This window comes from Sinocyclocheilus grahami, unplaced genomic scaffold (assembly GCF_001515645.1).
Source record: "Sinocyclocheilus grahami isolate Dianchi unplaced genomic scaffold, SAMN03320097.WGS_v1.1 scaffold719.1, whole genome shotgun sequence".
NCBI lineage: Eukaryota > Metazoa > Chordata > Actinopteri > Cypriniformes > Cyprinidae > Sinocyclocheilus > Sinocyclocheilus grahami.
Genome location: NW_015505898.1, coordinates 573517 through 596421, shown reverse-complemented (window position 1 = coordinate 596421; position 22905 = coordinate 573517). Strand labels below are relative to the sequence as shown.

Genomic DNA, 22905 nt, shown 5'->3' with positions numbered 1-22905 from the left:
CACTCTTTGTTATATTGCAGCCATTTGCTAAAATCCTTTAAGTTCATTTTTTTTCCTCATTAATGTACATACAGCACCCCATATTGACAGAAAAACACAGCATTGTTGACATTTTTGCAGATTTATTAAAAAAGAAAAACTGAAATATCAGATGGTCCTAAGTATTCAGACCCTTTGGTCAGTATTTAGTAGAAGCACCCTTTTGATCTAATACAGCTATGAGTCTTTTTGGGAAAGATGCAACACGTTTTTCACACCTGGATTTGGGGATCCTCTGGCATTCCTCCTTGCAGATCCTCTCCAGTTCTGTCAGGTTGGATGGTAAACGTTGGTGGACAGCCATTTTTAGGTCTCTCCAGAGATGCTCAATTGGGTTTAAGTCAGGGCTCTGGCTGGGCCATTCAAGAACAGTCACAGAGTTGTTGTGAAGCCACTCCTTCGTTATTTTAGCTGTGTGCTTAGGGTCATTGTCTTGTTGGAAGGTAAACCTTTGGCCCAGTCTGAGGTCCTGAGCACTCTGGAGAAGGTTTTCGTCCAGGATATCCCTGTACTTGGCCGCATTCATCTTTCCCTTGATTGCAACCAGTCGTCCTGTCCCTGCAGCTGAAAAACACCTCCACAGCATGATGCTGCCACCACCATGCTTCACTGTTGGGACTGTATTGGACAGGTGATGAGCAGTGCCTGGTTTTCTCCACACATACCGCTTAGAATTAAGGCCAAAAAGTTCTATCTTGGTCTCATCAGACCAGAGAATCTTATTTCTCACCCTCTTGGAGTCCTCCATGCGGGCTTTCATTTGTCTTGCACTGAGGAGAGGCTTCCGTCGGGCCCCTCTGCCATAAAGCCCCGACTGGTGGAGGGCTGCAGTGATGGTTGAGTTTCTACAACTTTCTCCCATCTCCCGACTGCATCTCTGGAGCTCAGCCACAGTGATCTTTGGGTTCTTCTTTACCTCTCTCACCAAGGCTCTTCTCCCCCGATAGCTCAGTTTGGCCGGACGGCCAGCTCTAGGAAGGGTTCTGGTCTCAAATGAAGGTGTAGAACCATCTCAAGGATGATCAGAAGAAATGGACAGCACCTGAGTTAAATATATGAGTGTCACAGCAAAGGGTCTGAATACTTAGGACCATGTGATATTTCAGTTTTTCTTTTTTAATAAATCTGCAAAAATGTCAACAATTCTGTGTTTTTCTGTCAATATGGGGTGCTGTGTGTACATTAATGAGGAAAAAAAATTAACTTAAATGATTTTAGCAAATGGCTGCAATATAACAAAGAGTGAAAAATTTAAGGGGGTCTGAATACTTTCCGTACCCACTGTATGTATATATATATATATGTGTGTGTGTGTGTGTATGTATATATATGTATATATTCAAATATATATATGTGTGTGTGTGTGTGTGTGTGAGAACTTAAAACATGAAAATGAAATATTTTAAAGTTTGGGGAAAGTGTAAGAAATTCATACTTTTATTCAGAAAGGTTGCAATAAATTGAGTAACAGGAAAGACTTTCTATTCATCAAAGAAACCTGAAAATTGGATCATGGTTTCCCCAAAACAAAATTAAGCAGCACCAGTTTTCAGCATTGATGATAATAATAATTAGTGGTCAATATTTAGCATCTTTCGGCACTCCGGACTTTTATTTTGACAGCGCTGAGAATGGCAGCGCCTGAGCAATGCAATTTTAAAATATATTAAAATAGTTTAAAATATCATAATAATTCACAATATTACTATTTTTCTGTATTTTTCATCAAATAAATGCAGTATTGGTGAGCTTAAGGAACAACCCTAGACTTTTGAACAGTAGTGTGTATATGTATAATAGTGTGTATATTAGATATTAAGATATTTTTTTCTCTTAAGATAGTTTTTCTCTTTTGATTCTGTAGACAAAATATATGCCAGCTTTTACGAATAGTGTACTATGTTTCAGGCATTTAATCACCCTCATATTGTTCCAAATCTGTATGACTAAACACAATATAAGATGGTTTGAAGAATGTTCACGCTGCTCTTTTTCATACGTCACATCTATATAGTGACAAGGGGCTGATCTAAGTAAAACCAAACTTCATTATTCCCTAAAGATCCTACCCACATCTGTCATTTTTAGGGGCTCATTGAAGGATAAGAATGGCTAACTGTCTGTGTGCCATCAGTAGAACTCTGGGAACATGATTATGCATTTTTCTGAATGATGCATCGTTTTGTTATATCTAAATTCCTCCTGTTGGGTGGTTGATTCCATGTAGCTTCTGGTTGCTGAATGCATAAAGGAAACAACTAGGAAGTGATATCTGACAACATAATCGCATTGACATTGTGTGAGTGTATGCCATCTTGTATTACTTTCCCCTGGAAAGAATCGCTACTGTATTATTCTGAGAGAATTTCAAACATGTTATTGTAAAATATGAAAGGACTTTAGTGAGCAATTGTTTGCAACTAAAGACATGGTGAAAAGCCATTCAGATGTGTTCAAATGTGTTTCAGTAAGATTCAGTTTCAGTAAGATTCATAATTATGTTTCAATAAAGAAACGTATTACTGCCCGAGCCGTGAGAATGTGAGTGGTTACGTGTTTCTGTTGATTCTGACTAGGGATATGCCGGTATCAAATTTTCATGTTGCGATTAATTGCTAATGCTTTTATCACGGTATACGGTATTATCACGATATTTAAATTTAGTTTAAAAAAGTGCTGTCATAATACAGTATAACAGGTTTAATAACTTTTTTCTTATAACAAAAATAACTGAACATTTAAATGCAATAAAGCAATACAGAAAAATTTATAAAGTTAAGTTTTACACAGATTAAAGTGCAAAAGAACTATAAAGACCAATAGGTATCACTTTACAATAAGACCTCATTAGTTAACATTAGTTAAGCCATTAACATTCACAATGAGCAATAGCTACATTTGCTACAGAAGTTATTAATCTTTGTTTAAAATATACAAGTCTTAGTTCATGTTAGCTCATTAAATAACACAGTTGCAACTTTCTTTATTAATGATATATTAATATATTCATGAATGTTCAGAAACATTTTTCATTGGCAGTTTATGTTAACTAATGAATTAAGTAATGTTAACTAATGAAGCCCTAATGTAAAGTGTGACCGAACAATAAAGAATCAAAACACTTTCAAACAATATCTAGGGCATGTTGTAGTCCAGATTAAAATTAAAAAAAAGTTTGAAAATAAATAGCCTATTAAGTCTAAATATTTGGTATCAAATACACAAATCTGAATGGCTGTTTAAAGCATTTAAACACCTTTCAGAAACAGAAAGTAGTGCAGCTGCTTTGTTTACAGGGTTTCCGGGGTAACGGCTGCATTTAAATGAATTATTATTATTATTATTTCTGCAGTTTAGTGCCGTCTGCTGTCAGAGAGTGAAAGTGCGCTTTCATCCAGAGCGTCTCACATGCTCCGCCATGTGCTTCTCGTCCGCGCTTATTTACATCAGAGTGCGCACGCGTCTTTCACGCAGAATACAGCGGTGTTGTGCATTTTGACCAGTTGATGGGAAAAGTATTTTTAAAATGCATTCAAAATTCGGAATAATTTATAATATAGAATTATTCACGGTATTTAGAAGTGCCCACGATAACAATATCGTGCATATTCATTACCGTGATATACCGCAATACCGAATACCGGCACAAGTCTAATTCTGACCATGTTCAGCAGTCTATGCCAACCCACAGTTCTCCAGATGTTGGCCTCTGTTGTATCGGACACAGCTCACATTGTATGTAGGATATTACACAACCGTTAGTTCTAGTCCTCTAATTTTATTGTACAATATATACTCTGAATGACAGCACAAATAACCCAACACAAATCAAATCACTGAACTGATAAGCCTTGTGGTTATTTCGCCATTTTGCTCATCAAACTTATGGCAAACAAACTTTTTTTAACATTATGGGAACAAGGTGTTGTTATGGTACATGTAATTCGGATACTAGAAAAAGTCCATTACACATATTTCCTTCGCGTTAATGTCAATATAGAGTGCTGCAGTGATGATCTATTTTTGCATGCCAAAAGTATTGACCGACAAAATTTTGATTCTTACATGTTTTGCTCATGATAATTTTCACAAATGAACACACAACTTTTATGAATTTTGAAGCCTAAATACAATAACTAGAAGTAAAAAGCTAAACACAGGCTATAAACGATGATATTTGATATATATTTTTTTATATTCTTTTGTTATTTAAAAAAGTTTGAGATAGAATACTTTGCAAGATCATGATTATAAACACAGTGAGGCTGTAAAAGTGGATTAGTGAATAGATGAGTTTACCTGTTCGGCATTATGACGATTAATGTCCCCGACAAGCTCTGTAGTCCCATTTAGCTATTTGCTTTACCAACTACCTTTTTCAAGGGAAGTAAAAGCATAAAAAAATAAATAAACATTTCAACATAACCTGATACAAAAACTTGCACATTCTGTTTTGTTTTTTTTGTGTGCATTTTATTCCAAAATCATCAGGTACATTAGCTAGCGAGCGTTGCAACGATGTAGTTTTTGACAGACAAAGATGGAGTACCCGCCCTTGAAAAGCGCTGGGCGTGATTAATTATTTACCGTTGTGAGGTCAATAGTGCTGTTGTAGTGAATGTCGGCACTCCCTGAGACCCTGTTTCTTACAGACGAATCACAGCCATTCAGCACAATTGCGTGTGTGATATTGCATAGTTAGAGTGGCATCCAGAAAGGTTTTGGAGTGTTCCCTAATTTTATGAGAGATGACAAAAGTAACATTATCTCCCCGTTTTTTCTAGGCGTCACGTTTAGTGGATGGCAGATTTACTCATCCCTGTCAGACACGTGAGCATAGAGCGCCTCGAAAATTTGCTGCTGCATTTATCAGTTGCTTGGAATGGCTTTTGTGAAATTCCACGTCATATTTCACTGCTCTCTGACCTCCCACTAGACATGGTCGTAATCTACAAGCTTTCTTCAATATTAATATGATGTCTGACAGTTCTCGGGTTCACCTATTACAGGGTTGGATGCACATGATGTGTCTCTGGATATTCACTGTAGTCTGTTCAAGGCCGCTGGTAATTAAGGGATGCAGTAAATTAAAAGATCATAGCTTTATGAGTATTATTCCTAGATAGTTTTATGCTGAGGCAAGCATTTCCCTTCTGGTGCTGTGTGTATGTTGTTTTGCTGCTTCTCTCTCTAATGAAGTCCTGATCAGCTCAAGGCCTCCATCTGCTTCTGTTTTAAGCTACGCTTTACCTTTCTTCTCTTCTGCCATACAAGGAAAACATGCTCTAATACCGGTGAAACGCTAGAACTCACAGAACCGTAACAAACATTCCACAGGATCATCTCGCTCCAGTGTGGCGCCAGTGCAGCAGTGCATCGCTGGAAAATTCTACTCCATCTGTGCAGTTGTCTTCTGACATTTTGAAGCGGTGCCTCATAAACCTAGTGAGCTGCCTACCTATACATCAGCTTCATAAATAATTTTGCTTATTAATTAATGGACAAAAATCATGGACAGAAACTACTATTAGGTATCATAGGTGCATTTGATTATTCAAATGAAATTGCGAAAAGGTGTCTAGGTGGAAACTCAGTAGGGTTTGATACAGCACTTGCTTGATGGTATGGAGTACATTTATTAATGTTTTGGTCAGAACATCTGCACTAGGGTTTGAGACACAGCCTTTGCGTGACAATATTGGATTAATTCTGAACCAAAGTGTTCATGCTTATTTGCATTTTTAATTAGCACTTCTCAAATAATTTTGCTTATTAATTAATGGACAAAAATCATGGACAGAAACTACTATTAGGTATCATAGGTGCATTTGATTGATTATTCAAATGAAATTGCGAAAAGGTGTCTAGGTGGAAACTCAGTAGGGTTTGATCCAGCACTTGCTTGATGGTATGGAGTACATTTATTAATGTTTTGGTCAGAACATCTGCACTAGGGTTTGAGACACAGCCTTTGCGTGACAATATTGGATTAATTCTGAACCAAAGTGTTCGTGCTTATTTGCATTTTTAATTAGCACTTCTCGTGTGAAGATGTTAGATGCGCTGGGAGGGACTTCCCATGCATCACCGAGCTGACCCCAGCAATAAGAGCGATTAGATGGTGACAGTGTAATTTTCACCTGACAAAGGCGCCCATTAGAAATGTTATGAATGAATAAATGATGCATTTATATAGAGCTTTATTGTGTATTGTTGTACACCCAAAGTGCTTTACAATTGGGGGGGGGTCCTTCACAATTGGGGGGGGGTCTCTCCTCAACCACCACCAGTGTGCAGCATCCACTTGGATGAGAATGGAGAAAAGCTGTTATGGAGTCTCATAACAGTTATAAAAGCAGAATTTGCATAGTGCAATTAAATGCATTTTGCTTTAATACGCTGCTCAACATCTGGAATTTATTTTTTTTGCTCCGTAAGCTCGAGGCTTTCAGTGTTCCTATTTAATCTTACGAGGCCTATGTGGATAAATATGAATTGTGTATGGGCAACAGGCAGGACTGCTTGTTTCTGGAAGGATTTGAATATTTATCGCATAAAGCAGATAAAGATTTAGGGCACATGAGCACAGCTTCAGAATGCCAGAGCAGGCCTGTGCTGGACTTTATTAGACTGGCCTTCTGAGATCCTGAGATTTTACCTTTTTAAATTGGCTGTCAAAATCACAAAGCCCATCAGATCGCAAACAGCTATGAATTCGTTTTTAAGCCATGTGCAATTTATCAGAAGAGAAACTGGGCTGAATACAATGAATATATTTGCTTTCTCCATTTCAGTCCCCCCTCACACACACTTTTTGATCTGTTTCAGTGCTCTCATGTTTTCATCTGTGATGATCAAAATGCCAAAATTTTTAAGGTTAAGGGTTCCAGCTATACAAACAATAGTTACTGTATATTGAGAAATTTAGCACTCTGTATCACCAAATGACCATTAGGCTCTACAAGTTCATAAGGACACATATTAAGTCAACCGTATTCACTAGGGGGGGGGGGGGGGGGTCTCTCCTCAACCACCACCAGTGTGCAGCATCCACTTGGATGAGAATGGAGAAAAGCTGTTATGGAGTTATCTCATAACAGTTATAAAAGCAGAATTTGCATAGTGCAATTAAATGCATTTTGCTTTAATACGCTGCTCAACATCTGGAATTTATTTTTTTTGCTCCGTAAGCTCGAGGCTTTCAGTGTTCCTATTTAATCTTACGAGGCCTATGTGGATAAATATGAATTGTGTATGGGCAACAGGCAGAACTGCTTGTTTCTGGAAGGATTTGAATATTTATCGCATAAAGCAGACGCAAACACTTCCTGCCCCAACAATGGCTATTTTTCTTAAACATTTCCAGATGTCACATCTCAGCTGCTGCAACCTTTATAAAAAATGTAATGAAATTGTTCTTTTGAACCGATTCTTTAAAAAAGTTCATAAAGGCATTAGTAATTCATTCGACTGTAAGGGAGAAATTTAAAAGTAAATCTGTGAGGTAAATAGTGGTATTATCTATATTTAATTTACCACACTTGTATCTTTATACTGTGCTTACAATCTTTTAAACTTTGATGCAAAAGTTGTTCTGCAGTGTTTGTGCTACACACATGAACGATTTCTCAAATTGTGCATCTCATTGATTTTCGCGTGGCAGATGATCAACGGACAGGTATTTTTATGTGGGAACCATATAACAACGTCTAGTGATCATTATATCATAGTGGGCTCAAAACAACCACCCAAAACATGCTAGCAATGGCATAGCAACATGCTAACAACCACTCAGAACACCTCAACATCCTGGCAGCTGAATGCCACATAGAAAGTGTAAAAATCTATCCAATCAGTTGAACTAGTTCACTAAAATGAATCAGACCTCCCAGTTTACAATTGCTTGGACTTATTTTGCACAGAAAGTGCCAGTGCATTGTGGGTCCAGGGTGATGCAGACAAAAGCCCATCTGAAGCTCAGTCTGGCCGTTTGATTAGTCGCCCATCTTTCTGCCCTGATACTTGCACTTGAACACCCAGGGCTCTGCCGCAGCCGGCACGACAGGTTGGACGGCAGAACCGGCGGCTGAGACCGCAACAAACATGCTCTCAATGCAGCAGAACTAAAGGAAGAGTTAGCCATAAATAATAAAGTAATAATGTCCCATTGCAGATAATTAATTCATATTTTGGTGGGAAGTAAATTATGTCTACTATGGCTATTTGAGTGCTAACCAAAAGTTTATTCTTGAGGAATGAACACAAAATGAATTAAATCTGCAGCCAGCTAGCATGGCCAACATGTTTAAAGTTGACTTCTGTCTGTCTCTCTCTCGCTCTTTCATATACACACAAAGCCCCCTGCCGGGTTTGCAGGAGCAGATCATTACCTCTGCCTCCTCCTGTTTCCTCTCCACAGGGGACTAATGCAACAGAGTGGCTGTTACATTCCCAGGACATGAACATTCAGATTGGACATCTGCTCCATTCTCCGAGTTGATCAGATTCAGACTACACTATACTGATAGAGCCACGGCAAAATACATCACACACCTCATCTGGACACAATAGTGGACCTTTTCCTTTAGGGTTTCCTTTTATTATTACTACTTTTGCTTCAGATCTCTAACCCTAAGAATGAGCAATAATAATATTAATAATGATGATTGTCTTACCTAAATAGTTTGGGTCCATTAACATTAGGCTTGTTGGTTGCACATCGGCTCCATTCTGTGTGTATGACCTGAAAATCCCTATTAGATTCTTCACCGTACCTCCTCATTAGCTGGAGAATTGGAACGGCCATTTGTCAAAAGAGAGAGACTGGGAATAACTGCGGGGAACATTTGAGCTGGCAAATGGTTTTTCAGTACCTGAGCGAACGTCACTCAACCAGACCTCTGTGGATGATAATGTTATGGGGGCCAGAGCTCCCTTCAGCTCGTCTGCAGTTAGAAAGTGTAAAGATCTTTAGAAGAGCGAGGCGAAGCGATTAGAGCTAGTTCAAGTCAGAGAAGGATATTCCTGTGGTGCCAGTGTTGCATTTGTCACTTTCAAAGCCGATTTCACAGCAATTTCAACATTTCTGAATTTTTTTATTTTTTTTGTAGCTGTGAAATGTAAATGTTTGAAATGTAAAATGAGAGGTTGTTTTGACTAGGGCTCGGTCTTCTTTTAACTTGAGGGTGGCCGCAAATGTGTGCTGCAGATTTGAACAACACATGCTTCAAAACAACGTGAAACTGCATTTGCAACACATTTAGCTTCTGTTTCTGTCGATTTTACTGGATTAAAGGGGTCATATGCTACTTTAAAGATCATTATTTTGTGTATTTGGTGTAACAGAATATGTTGACATGCTTTAATGTTCAAAAAACACATTATTTTTCAAATACTGTACATTATTGTAGTTCCTCTCTCAAACGTGTCGTTTTCTACAAAGCCCCTCCTTCCGACAAGCGCAGTTTTCTTTGATTGGCCAGCTGACCCAGTGCATTGTGATTGGTCGAACACCACAAGCACGCGTCGGAAATGTAATGCCCCTTACCATAATCACGAGCTTCAGCTTTCAACATAAATGTAAAGACAGTAAATAATGTCCTTAGTTTTACCATCAGTTCAAGCCCGAAAGTGGAACAGAGTCGCGTGACAGACACAGTGATCATCCTCGTATGTATTTGCAGTACACAAGCCACGATTAAGAAAGCTGACTCCACTGTGATGTGATCCTGTCTCTCTCACGCACACACACGATGCGATACTCTACACATTTGGGCGGCATTATGCAAATATTTCCACATCGTGACGTAGACATGTGGGGGAGTGTTTGAATGAGGCGTTTTAGTCTGGATCAGCCTTCTTTTTTTAGATAGAATAAATCCTTTTATGGGAGACTTTGAGTTTTGTAACTCTGCAGATCTTATACATGCACAAATAGCTACATAACACACTAAAGAAAAAGAAAAATAGAAATCGCATCATATGACCCCTTTAAGAGGCGGTGTTACATTACACACACACACTGTAAAACCGAACAGTGAAATTAATTAAATGAAATTAGTTAACTTCACTCAAATAATAATGAAAGTTCATTGGACTTAATTGAAATAAGTTCTGTAAATTTAAAATGTTGCTGTAGTAAGGTGAACTTAAAATGATTGCGTTTTCTAGTTCCCCGCATGCTTTGCATCAGACAACAAGGAAAATAAATGTAGAAATTAAGTGTTATTTTGTGTGTTTTACACAAGATTAACATAGAGACATAAGTTAGTACTTAAATGTTGTGTTATGTTAGGATTTACATAGGTTTCTGTTATGTTGGTTTTGTAGTGTTACCGTTGTGGTGAGGAATAGAGCCTGTGGCTAGGTTGAGGATGGACAGCAAAACTTATAGACTATTTATACTGCATGTTGTTTGACTATTTCCATGCAAGTATTGTGAGTCTTTTAGATAACTACATTAATACGTGCTAGTGTGCTGTTACTAGCTACCACTTAACTATAAAGATCTGAATGAATGTGCTGTTAATAGAAGCAAGTTGTATATAATTATCATTGTGATGAGTGGGGTAGGACCATGGAAGCGAGGCTTGGCTTGGCTTGGCTCCCATGGCTCTCAGCCCCGCCCCACTTGTCATAAAAATGTTAAGCTCTACTAACTTAAAACAAATTGAGTTGTGTACTCAAATGTTTTGAGTATTCTTAACTTACCAGGTTTTACAGTGCAGATAAAGCAATACTTATGTATAATGCACATCCTTGTCTATTTATTCCACACATAATTAAGACTAAAGATATAAAAAAATGAATCGTAGACATCTACCACAACATTATTTATTTTCTATTACAATAATTAAGGTCACAATCATCTGTAAAGTTGCTGTGAAACAACGTGTATTGTGAAAAGCGTTACACAAATAAACCTGACCTTACTTGACTTGAGTAACTCTTCAAGGGATAGTTCACCCAAAATGAAAATTACCCCATGATTAACTCACCCTCAAGCCATTCCAGGTGTATATGACTTTCTTTGCCTTGCCTTGAATCGGAGCTATATTTAAAAATGTCCCGGCTCTGGGGGTCGAGATTTTGAAGCAAAATAAAGTGCATGCATCCATCATAAAAAGTGCTCTACACTGCTCCAGGGGGTTAATAAAGGCCTTATGAAGTGAATCGATGTGTTTGTGTAAGAAAAATATCCATATCCAACTTAACGTGTAGCGCAAGTAAATCATGGGGTAATTTAAATTTTGGGGTGAATTATCCCTTTAACTAGGAATTTTCCATGAAGAAACTGAAGGCACTATAAGATCAGGGACATTTATTAAGAAAATAAATAGGCTCAGTGTTGATTTCATGATCCAGATGATTCTCTGGATGAGACTAGCCACAGAGACTCTGTTTTAGGCATGCCATTTCTGCACTGTCAACGTCACCAATCGGAAGCGCAAAAGTTGAGGTTTACAGCTTTATTCCCAGTCTTTCATCGGTCGGGCGCCTCATACTCGCACCATCGGTCGAGGCAATGCATCTAACTTCTGATGCATGAAATCTTTAACATTATCTACAGTTTCCATGCAAGGAGTTTATAAATCTACAAATTCTTGGGCAGGTGAAAAAAAAAGACCACACATATGAGCCTTTCTCTGATTCGTTGCCAGTTCTTTTCTTGCCGCTTTTGTGGAATGTACAGGCCTCGCTCAGAACAACACTCCGAAAAGAAAGGGGTTATCAGCCGAATGAGTGAAATATTATGAAGGAATCCTCTCCAAGTCTTCCACATATGTAATTACAGAAATTTGGAAAGAGAAGTTCCACATGAATATTCCCAGAGTTTCTGGGCTAAGTGAAGAGCGAGAGAGACGGGGAGAAAGTGAAACAAATGGAAAAAGACAGATATTCTTCCCCAACCCCCCTCCCCCCTTTTTTGACTAGCTGCACAGCGGTGTCCCAAGGTACAGTCCTGTAAGGAGCAGGTCTGTTCTCCTCGCTAATGAAAGCGCATTGCTCTAATGCCTTCTACTGTGCCATAAAAAGGCTTTTCATACTCTGATAATTTACTACTTGAGCTTTCTTATTTCCGCTCCTGTGAAATAAATTACGCACTTTCCGAGCCATTATGTTAGAAAAGGGTTGAGGTCTCATTTGAAGGAAGAAAAATGTGTGAAAAGATGTTTTAGCGAGGCTTCTTTTATGACCAGAACACCGAATGAAAAAGTGCGCACCTGTGTTTTTTATTTATGCTTTTAAGAAGCGTGTCCATTAGAGGTGTGCAGTACCACGAAACGGGCACACTGATCGAAAATGCTATTTCAGCGTTAATAAGCATGACCCCTTTTAGTTTGTTGTGTGCTGTATATGACATGTTCAAAAGGAAGGGAATATGTATTAATTTAGATGTTCCAGATAAAATGTGTGTGTGTGAGACCCTGCACCACAAAACCAGTCATAAGGGTAAATTTTTCAAAATTGTGATTTATACATCATCTGAAAGCTGAATAAATAAGCTTTCCATCGATGTATGCTTTGTTAGGATAAGACAATATTTGGCAGAGATGCAACTATTTCGGTGCAAAAAAATCTAAATATTGAGAAAATCGCCTTTAAAGTTGTCCAAATGAAGTTCTTAGCAATGCATATTACTAATCAAAAAAATTGTTTTAATATATTTACAGTAGGAAATTTACAAAAGATCTTCATGGAACATGAATATCCTAATGATTTTTGGCATAAAAGAAAAGTCAATAATTTTGACCCATACAATGTATTTTTGGCTATTGCTACAAATATACCCCAGCGACTTAAGACGGAGTTTTGTGCTCCAGGGTAACACACACACACACACATACACACAAGTTGTTTGGCATTAGAAATGGTTTTGCACTCAAAAATGTGTCTTTTTGTTTTTGTGCAGCGATGAAGACGGAAACGGACATCGCCACGAAAGGGAAGACAGCGGTGCCGCGCCCACAACCCTGGAGAGAAGGATAGAGGAGCTAGAAAGGGTACGCTTCTGTGTGTTTACCATCAAGATAGAGCTGCCTATCCTACCTACAGATTTTCACATAGGTCCTGTCCCAAACGGCGCACTTGACGTGAACTTTTGGTCTTGTAGGCTTTCCTCGTACCCATCGAGTCTAATTTTTGCCTCAAACTGCAAAAATGTCAACATTTCAACTGGTTTCTGATGACTTTCTGCTATCTTTTGGCTGACGCTAAATGACGGCCGTTACCGACTGTCTCTCAGTGCAATCCTGACCTTTCTCTGGAAGAGATCTCCATCTGCAGCGCTTTTACAAAACGCCACGAGACCAAACCCCATGCCACTCACTCTCAAATGTCAGCATACTTACAAACCTGGAACCCACACGAAATTGATGTCATATACTGATATTAAATTTCATTTCAGCCTGGGGTCCATATTCAAACCCAGTAAGCCCTGAGTTGTTTTAGTGCCTTATCTTGCGGCGATTTCAAACGGTTTCACATATAACTCTGTGTGACTCAGACAGCACGGTAATAACCTTCAACTTAATTGGCTTCAGATTTTCCATGCAACACATTTCCATGCTGCAAACGCTTTATTTTAATAGCGAGTTGAATATTTCTTAAACCTCGAGATCAGCCGAACAGCGGTCTTAAAGACACACGGCGCATTAAGAGCACACACTTCACGATCGTGAGAGCAACATCTATAGTGACACAGTCAAACGAGGTGCTGCTTTATAGCCCTGCATTATAGTCATAAATATTAATTTGTCTCAGAGGATGTAAGAACATGTTCACATGCTCCTACATGTAGGTGTGCTAGAGGACGAACATTTGTAATGGGGAGAATTGAGAATTTACCTCCTAATTGAAACGAAAAGCTGAGGGGGACACGGACAGCAGATTTCTACGTTGTTTTGAATAACCATGCCTGATGTGCCAAGTTTGTAATAAGAAATTTTTCTGTCCATACTGCAAAGAAATGTCACTATCAAGTTCAATACTGCAGAAATATAATCAAGCAAATAACAAAAAGTGCTTTCTCTTGTACATGTGCAGAGTGTTAATGTAAACTAAGGTGCAAAATCATTTGGAAAAGACCACTATATTGACAATCACCACATTTCCATAACAATGTGTATCAAGTATTCAGCAACCTGCCATGCATAGCTTTAATCATTTGACATGCTAAGAGATCAGTCAATCATAACAGTGCTTATTTGTATATAGAAGTATGAAAGTAAGCAAAGCACTGCACACTACGTACAGTCGTAATTGTGTTTAAGGCTTTGGATCTGATGGAATTGCACTTTCACAGGAGCTGGCCGCGGAGAGACAGGAGACCGGTCGCCTGTTGAAGGCCCACCAGGATAATGACGAGCTGATCGTTAAGCTGAAGGAGGAGATCGACCTGCTAAACCAGGTGAGAAGCCGACAGTGGTCTCGTAACTCCTAAATGAGAGATTTTACAAGTGCACATGTCCAGAAGCATCCTTTCAAATAAGCATTATCTGTCATACTTATTGTCATTTCCCCTTCGATAACCGTATAGCCATTTCATTTGTGTACGGAAACAATGTCGATATAACCGCTATTAACATGTCTATTAATTAGAAGTGACAATTTATAGGCTGCTTGCGCACACACTTCTACAGCATTTTACCTGAAATCAGGGTTCCTATGCATTTTCCATTTCCAAATCTCATACTATTCCAGAATTGCCTGTAGATTTGACAGTGCATATTTAACATGGTTTTAAAATAGCCCAGCCATCTCAGTCAGTATACTTGCATGACATTTTTATGAATTCATTAATCCAAATAATTTAGACCTATATGACCTTTACAAAGATATCAGTTAAAGAGTAGTTTTTAAAATAGTGCAGTTAAGTGAACCCAGTAAACCCAGTAAAAGTAGGCCTTTATAGCAGCAAATTGGTACGGGAAGGTGACAAACAGAGCAGTATCCAAAGAGGCAACTCACGCTTTTTCAGGTGGCACATCAGCTGAAGATTTCCATAAAACAGCAAAAAATTCTTAGTGAAGTAGCCACTGTCATTTTGTTACCAGTGTAAACAAGAGGTGCTTTAGTACTTGTATTTCAGCAGTATCTGCGTGTTTGTCACGCAGAGCATCCCATTAAGTGGAGTCATAATTAAAAGCATCTGCGTCCGATGTGAGCACACTGTTATATTTATAATTGTTTACACCACTAATGGATATTACTCATCCAATAACCTTTCACGCTATTTACTAAGGCATCTCGCAGACTGCGGCTACATATTCCATCGAGTTTGCAGGTGTTTTGCTTTCCGTAAAGCTAGTTTTCCCCCATTCTTTTGGCCTTCCCCAAACAGCCGTGTGTCACGTAGGCAGCAACTAAACAGGAATGACTATCAAACGACCATGTTGCTGTCTCGCAGCAATCAGCTCCATATTGCAAAGGTGCTTAGCGGAAGATTACAAATACAATCATCCTCTGCTTTAGGGTAACAAATGCTCTCAGGTCTTGTTCATTTCCTGACGTATGTGTTTATGTGAGGTGACCTCCACTGAACTGGGCCTGATTGGATATTTGATCAACATTGTAGATACATGGGGGCATCCCATGGGGGTAGAGCACACACATGACATGTCACAGCGGAAGTAGACTGACTCTCCTTGCTTTACGTGTTTATGTTATTGTGAAGCAGATCTTCAGGAGGTCAAGGTTTGGCAGTAATATATGTCACAGATAGTTTAACACGATATTCTTGTTGTTAGATTTTCATGGCACACACATTGAAAGTTAATGTGCTGGTTCACGAAGCGTTATGTTTATGCAGTGAGATGGGTGTGCAGTAGCTTTAATGATGATGCAATCCAACTACAAAAGCTTGCTTGTAAGCAAAGTTGTGCTTTTTCCAGCACTTGTGTGTAGCCATCATGCTTGACAGTCTGGTGTCAGTGACGGTGTTATTATGAGCCCGACAGCACCACACTAGGAAAGCATTGGCTCTTGGCCTTCAGTAAGAATTGGATTGTCTGTGTGAGTGAAGAAATTAGTCTTGAGAATTAGTTGGTTAAGGTGTGCTTATTGATGTGAGGTGAGTGATTGCGAAATGATAAAGGATTTTTGTCAGTACTTGTAATTTATATGTGGGCTGTAGATGAGCCATCTGGTAGTCAGTGCATTTAAAGTGGTTTTACACTGGTAATACATTTAATTAATGTGGTTTAGTTGTGTTATGTAGTGAGATGAATGAAATGTTAAATGGCAGTTCCTGTTGACATTTGTGAAGTAGTTAGAAAGTAAAGTAGTGTGGTCCTTAAAAGCAGCTGAAGTAAAGTAAATTTGCTTTGCTTTATGTAAAGTTAACGAGTCACCATTGGAAGAACGAACTAGCTCAATTACTGGGCCAGGAGCAGTCTTTATAGTTCTTCAGTGTGCGGGTTGAACTTGTATTGCGTCACCACTTCCAACAATCCAAGCCATTGACTGTTTGTGTTCTGTTTTAGTACATAGGGTTACTAATTATATTGGGATGGAGTTTATAGGGTAGAATTGTTGCTGATGTAATTACTGCAATGCAGATTGGTAGTAGAGGTTCTGTTCTTTGTACTTGCATATGTGCGGGTTGCTGAGATGTCATCTGTAGGCATTAGACATGACAAATTGTTCTAAGGTATGCGCATGCCTTTTGCACTGTGGCCTTCTGAAGAGGCTGTGTTCTAAATGAGGTATATGGTAGCTGTTGACATCAATATGTGTAACTGACTTGAAGTAGCAAGAACTGATGCTTGTGTCCTAGAACAGTAAGGTTGAGGGTAATGTGTGCTATTTGCATAGTGTTTATTGTACTAATTTAACAGTGTGTTCCCAACCCTAGGGTCCACCTGCTCGTTGGATGTGTACCAACGAGCAGAAATCAGGTGTTTAATGAGCGAGCTGAGAAGAAATGTATCATGGAGTTGGCAAAGGTGGCTAAATATTTATTCAAAGCAACTAACTAAGTGAAGAAGAACAGTAAAAAGCAATATATTTAATTAGGGCTGCATGATAAATCGCATGTGATTGTCAAGCGCATCTCGTCAGTAAAGCCGGTTCTGTGATTAGTAGTAAATCTCCATCACGTGCTTTCAGATGGAGCGGCATTTAATACAGAGCTGTAGTTCACTGACAAGCTACTCAATATCGCGCTCATAATCGCCCTGTTGACATTTGTGAAGTAGTTAGAAAGTAAAGTAGTGTGGTCCTTAAAAGCAGCTGAAGTAAAGTAAATTTGCTTTGCTTTGCTTTATGTAAAGTTAACGAGTCACCATTGGAAGAAAGAACTAGCTCAATTACTGGGCCAGGAGCAGTCTTTATAGTTCTTCAGTGTGCGGGTTGAACTTGTATTGCGTCACCACTTCCAACAATCCAAGCCATTGACTGTTTGTGTTCTGTTTTAGTACATAGGGTTACTAATTATATTGGGATGGAGTTTATAGGGTAGAATTGTTGCTGATGTAATTACTGCAATGCAGATTGGTAGTAGAGGTTCTGTTCTTTGTACTTGCATATGTGCGGGTTGCTGAGATGTCATCTGTAGGCATTAGACATGACAAATTGTTCTAAGGTATGCGCATGCCTTTTGCACTGTGGCCTTCTGAAGAGGCTGTGTTCTAAATGAGGTATATGGTAGCTGTTGACATCAATATGTGTAACTGACTTGAAGTAGCAAGAACTGATGCTTGTGTCCTAGAACAGTAAGGTTGAGGGTAATGTGTGCTATTTGCATAGTGTTTATTGTACTAATTTAACAGTGTGTTCCCAACCCTAGGGTCCACCTGCTCGTTGGATGTGTACCAACGAGCAGAAATCAGGTGTTTAATGAGCGAGCTGAGAAGAAATGTATCATGGAGTTGGCAAAGGTGGCTAAATATTTATTCAAAGCAACTAACTAAGTGAAGAAGAACAGTAAAAAGCAATATATTTAATTAGGGCTGCATGATAAATCGCATGTGATTGTCAAGCGCATCTCGTCAGTAAAGCCGGTTCTGTGATTAGTAGTAAATCTCCATCACGTGCTTTCAGATGGAGCGGCATTTAATACAGAGCTGTAGTTCACTGACAAGCTACTCAATATCGCGCTCATAATCGCTTATGAACGCGATACTGCGTAGCTTGTCCGCGAGCTACGGCTCTGTGTATTAAATGCCGCTCCATCTGAAAGCACGTGATGGAGATTTACTACTAATCACAGAACTGACTTTACTGACGAGATAAGCATGACAATCACTTGCGATTTATCGTGCAGTCCTATATTTAATGAGGCCACAATCTCAGCAATAAGTATACATACAATGTGAAATGTGTTGAGCGTAGTCCTGGTAGAAGCTCAAGCGTTGCAGATCTGGAAGCAGAGCAAAGGCAAGCAAGCGTTAGTAAAAGAGCAAGGCATAGAATGGAACAACAGGAGTGAGTGGCATACTGTAGCAGCTGCTAGGTCGAGTCGCCCACGGCTGCTTCAATACTCTGCTCGTGAACCAATAGCGCATAGCCTAAACCTATGACCTCACTTCCCATAGCTGTGGGCCTACTTCTCACTCCAAACCTGATTCCAATCATTAGCTCGTTACTACATCAGTTGGGCGCAGCTGAAATGTGAATGTGGTGCTGTATTCATAGCAAAGTTCTAAATAAATATTGTACGCATTATATATAAGGAAAGTGATTTAGGGCTGAACTAAAATCCTACGCCAAAGGAAATTTAGAGCGAGAGAGAGAATTCATTGAAATATTAAAAAAACCTCAATACAATGTAAACACTATGCTTTTATTTTGACAGCCCTTGTATTACATCATTCCAAAATCATAACCAAAAAAAAAAAAACACCACATACAAACACACTTTCAATACAATATAACAAGAGAAAAAAAATGAACTTGCTTCTACATCTTTAAAATCAGGACCTGCATTAGTTATAGAGATCCACTTCTGTACAGCAAATCTATAATACCTGGTATTTCTTCACCAGAAACATCGAGACATGCACCAAACACAATGGGCTCATCCAGAAGCCAGTACAAAGACATCAGTGGTTCCATCCACTGATGTTTAAACAGACTTCGATAGAAAACAGGAATTCCTTTCAAATCAAGTTTTTTTTAGAATCCATTAAAAACAAAACTGTGTCCAAGCCAAGTCCACTCTGCATAGAATGCATTGAGGGTGTGTTCACACTTGTCATGTTTGGTTCGATTAAAACGAAGCCTGGTGCGATTGCTCTGTAAGTGTGGTTTGTTTAAGTGTGAACGCTGCCATCCAAACCCTGGTGCGCACCAAACAACAGTTTTGCACCGCACCAGTGTTCGTTTGAAAGCGGACAGAGGCCTGTCTTTTTAGCAGTCTCTGTCCGCTTTCGAATGAAATATGAACACAACACGGACCAAAAACAGGAAGTAATGACTCTGTGACATGATTTGACGACGCAGAATGAGCAGTGTATCCAAAAAGAGCAGAGGGCAAACGTGGAGCTAAAGTGCCTTTTATGAGCTCTTCGTGAGTTCGCAGGTGGTGAAAATAAAATCATAAGTACACGCAGCAATGAGCACGCTTAATCCAGCAGACGGCATTATGTGTGTTCGACTTAAAGCGGTGTTGAGCAGACCGATCGGTGAATGGGTACTTTGATGTCATACACTGATCGGTCTGTGCAGCGCCTCTTTATGTCGAACACAGCTTTTGTTTGGTGAGTACTGTCGTGAAATATACGTCATTCATCCCAACCAATCAAGTTGTGAACGCATCACTATGCCTTTAGATTCGCTGTCAAAAATGCCAGTGTGAACGCTCAGCGGACCAGGAATAAATGTATCGTTTTCTTTTTTGGTCCGGACCAAACAAACCAAGAGAACCGAACTACAAGTGGGAACGCACCCTGAGCTACTGGTCTCCATACCAGTCTTTCGGATCCCAGCAAAAATTTCTGCAAAGACTGAAGACAATACGCAGCACATCTACTTGCCAAATGCACTACACCTTGGCCTCCATCTTCTTTGGCCAGAAAAGAACACTTTGAGGGATCCAATGTAAATTGTCCCAAAAAAAAGTCCACAATTTCTGCTTGAATTTTTGATAAAAAGCCAACAGGAGGATCAACGCATGCAAGTCTATGCCACAGGGAAGAAGCCACTAGATTGCTAATAATAAGTGTGCGTCCTCTAAAAGACAATTGAGGAAGCAACCATTTAATTTTTTCAAGCGTCCTAATACTTTATCTGCCATTCCTTCCCAATTTTTCCGCATGAAATATTCATTACCTAAAAAACACCCAGGTATTTTAAACCATCTCTTTTTAACAGTCGATTAATTGAAATTAAATCGCAAAGGCGATAAATCACGATTAGGCAGAAGCTGCAATTGTCATGCATATCTTTCAGTGAAGCACGGTTCTGGGATCAGCAGTAAATCTCCATCCAAAGGCCAGAGGGCGCTGAAACTCCAAATACGCCTTGCAAAAGAAATCCAGGAAATCCCACGGTTGCTGAATAAACAGAAGATTTAACTGCTTTCATTGATTCAACTTGACTAATAAACACACGACTACAAATGGTTTATCGGAGTTAGTCTTATTATATTTTTTTATATATTAAAGTATATAATAATGCAATGCTAATCGACTATCACTGCTTAGAATACTATGAAATATGTTGCATGCCTTATTCTGTGTAAGAAGCCACATCTCACAGAAGGATTTATTTCAAACACTCGACTGACGTTATGAAGCGAGTTTGGAGTAAAAACATGTTATTAAATGTAGTATTTTCACGTGCTTTTACTACACAGAGCCGTAGTTCACTGAGAAGCTACGCAAACAGCTTTCATAATCGCAGAGCGATTTCTTTGATTTCATTATCGCGCGAATATATTGTCTGCAATTATGAATGCGATTTTGCGTAGCTTGTCAGTGAACTACGGCTCTGTGTAGTAAATGCTGCTCCATCTGAAAACACGTGATGGAGATTTACTACTGATTACAGAATCGGCAAGATGCGCATGACAATCGCATTTGATTAATCGTGCAGCCCTAAGGGGTACACGAACCACCATTAATTTTGATCACACTCTCAATTTCGCAATACATTACTCTGATCATATCTACAGGGGTTTTATTTTCCTTGAAACTAACTAGTAACATATCTGCCCTTGACAGGCTCAGACTACAGATTATGATGGGCTATTTGAAACAGCAATACCAGGACAGGTTACTCACTATAATGCAAACACATGTAACATTTAGGATGCTTTTGATATCAAGTTTTGCTGGTTAGATTTGTCCTTGACAGGGTACAAGATAACCTACAATTTAAAACATGAAATTTCTGAAATTGTTTTGTTCAAAATAAATAATAGTAAATGAAATACTAGGAAATGAATATAAAATAGGAAACATACAAAGACCGTTTACTACAGAAAACTACAGTTCAGTTCAATTAACAACAACAAAATAAAATGCTCCAAGAACTGGTAACTTAAACCGGGTTCGTACAGATACTGCAAAATGAAATTCCAGGACTTTCAAGGACTTTTCAAGCACTACTCTTTTGGTTTTCAAGGATTAAATCAGATCTCACTTATCAAAAAATATTGTTATTGTCTTTCAAATTCTAATATATAAACAAATGGTACAAATAAAGTGCAGCACATGCAAAGATTGTGGCAACTTTAACATTTGAAAGGATACTATGGCAAAGTTATCGCTTTTCTTATTCAAACTGATTTTTTTTTTCACAACTATATGATTGACCTGAAGAATGAAATACACTTGGAAAATTATGAGCTATATCACCTCTTATCGACACTAGGGGTATGACAATAAACTTAGCTCACGAGATGAGACAAAATGCATATACTTGGTTCAATAGAACGAGACAATGTTGTAATACTTTAAGAAATATTTGAATGACAAAATATTTGTCTTTTAATTACAAAAAGTAGAACAATGCAGTTATATTTTAACAAATCTAGGGCTTAACAAGTATTTTGCTAATACAAATAGAACTAAGTGAAAAACAGCCTTTAATATGACTATAGTTATATATAAACTAACGATGAGGCAATAATAATTGACTCAAATAAAGTATCAAGACACAATGTATTATGCCTATATTATAACAAATACCTGCAGAGGGCGCCAACGGCCTGGTGATGTTTCATGTGATTCAATGACGTTTAAATCCATTTAATTGCAAAATTTGGCCATATGCAAAGTGAGAAACTTTTATTTTGAAATCGCAATCTACAATAAATCACATATTTAGAAATATGTTGATGTATTCTGTGTTGGCATAGGTTTATAAATGACTTGTTACAAATGAAGTGAGAGAACACACAGTTTTCCCAGATGAACGTTAAGCAACCCAAACTCACCGCATATGCAGAGGAAGAGTTTAGCCCCTTTCACACATACAGTCTTCACTGGTAAATTGCTGTTAAGCGATCATGTGTGAACAGGACCTTTTCAAAACTACAGGTAAATTTGTTCTGCCAATCATAACGTTCTTATGGAGATGAGCCTCGCAGCTTTTTCAGAATGTGTCGCGCTCATCAGCTGCGACTCTGCAGTTGGATACTATTGTGCATGGCTCATGTTTATAGGACCAAAAACATCCTTTTTCAATTTCAACAAATGCATAAGATACTGGAGTCACATTTTTAGAAAATAATATTGCCACACCTCCACTAATAGAGGATTTATGACTAAGAAAATGTTGACCTCCCCACTCTCTTTTCCAGTCCACCTCATTTCTTTTATCACTATGCGTTTCTTGTATAATCATGACATCAACAGAATTCTGGCTAATAAACTCATACAACATCATCCTTTTATGAACATCTCTAGCTCCATATAAATT

General features: G+C 38.6%; 1 protein-coding gene across 1 annotated transcript in view; it reads left to right on the top strand.

Moving 5' to 3' along the window:
* LOC107560299 (PRKC apoptosis WT1 regulator protein-like) overlaps positions 1–22905 on the top strand; it is a 70298-nt gene that overhangs the window by 40302 nt on the left and 7091 nt on the right. Inside the window, exons 4-6 of the mRNA XM_016244438.1 lie at positions 5049–5098; positions 12909–13043; positions 14345–14449. Coding sequence (XP_016099924.1) covers positions 5049–5098; positions 12909–13043; positions 14345–14449 — 290 coding nt within the window. The remainder of the gene's footprint in view (positions 1–5048; positions 5099–12908; positions 13044–14344; positions 14450–22905) is intronic.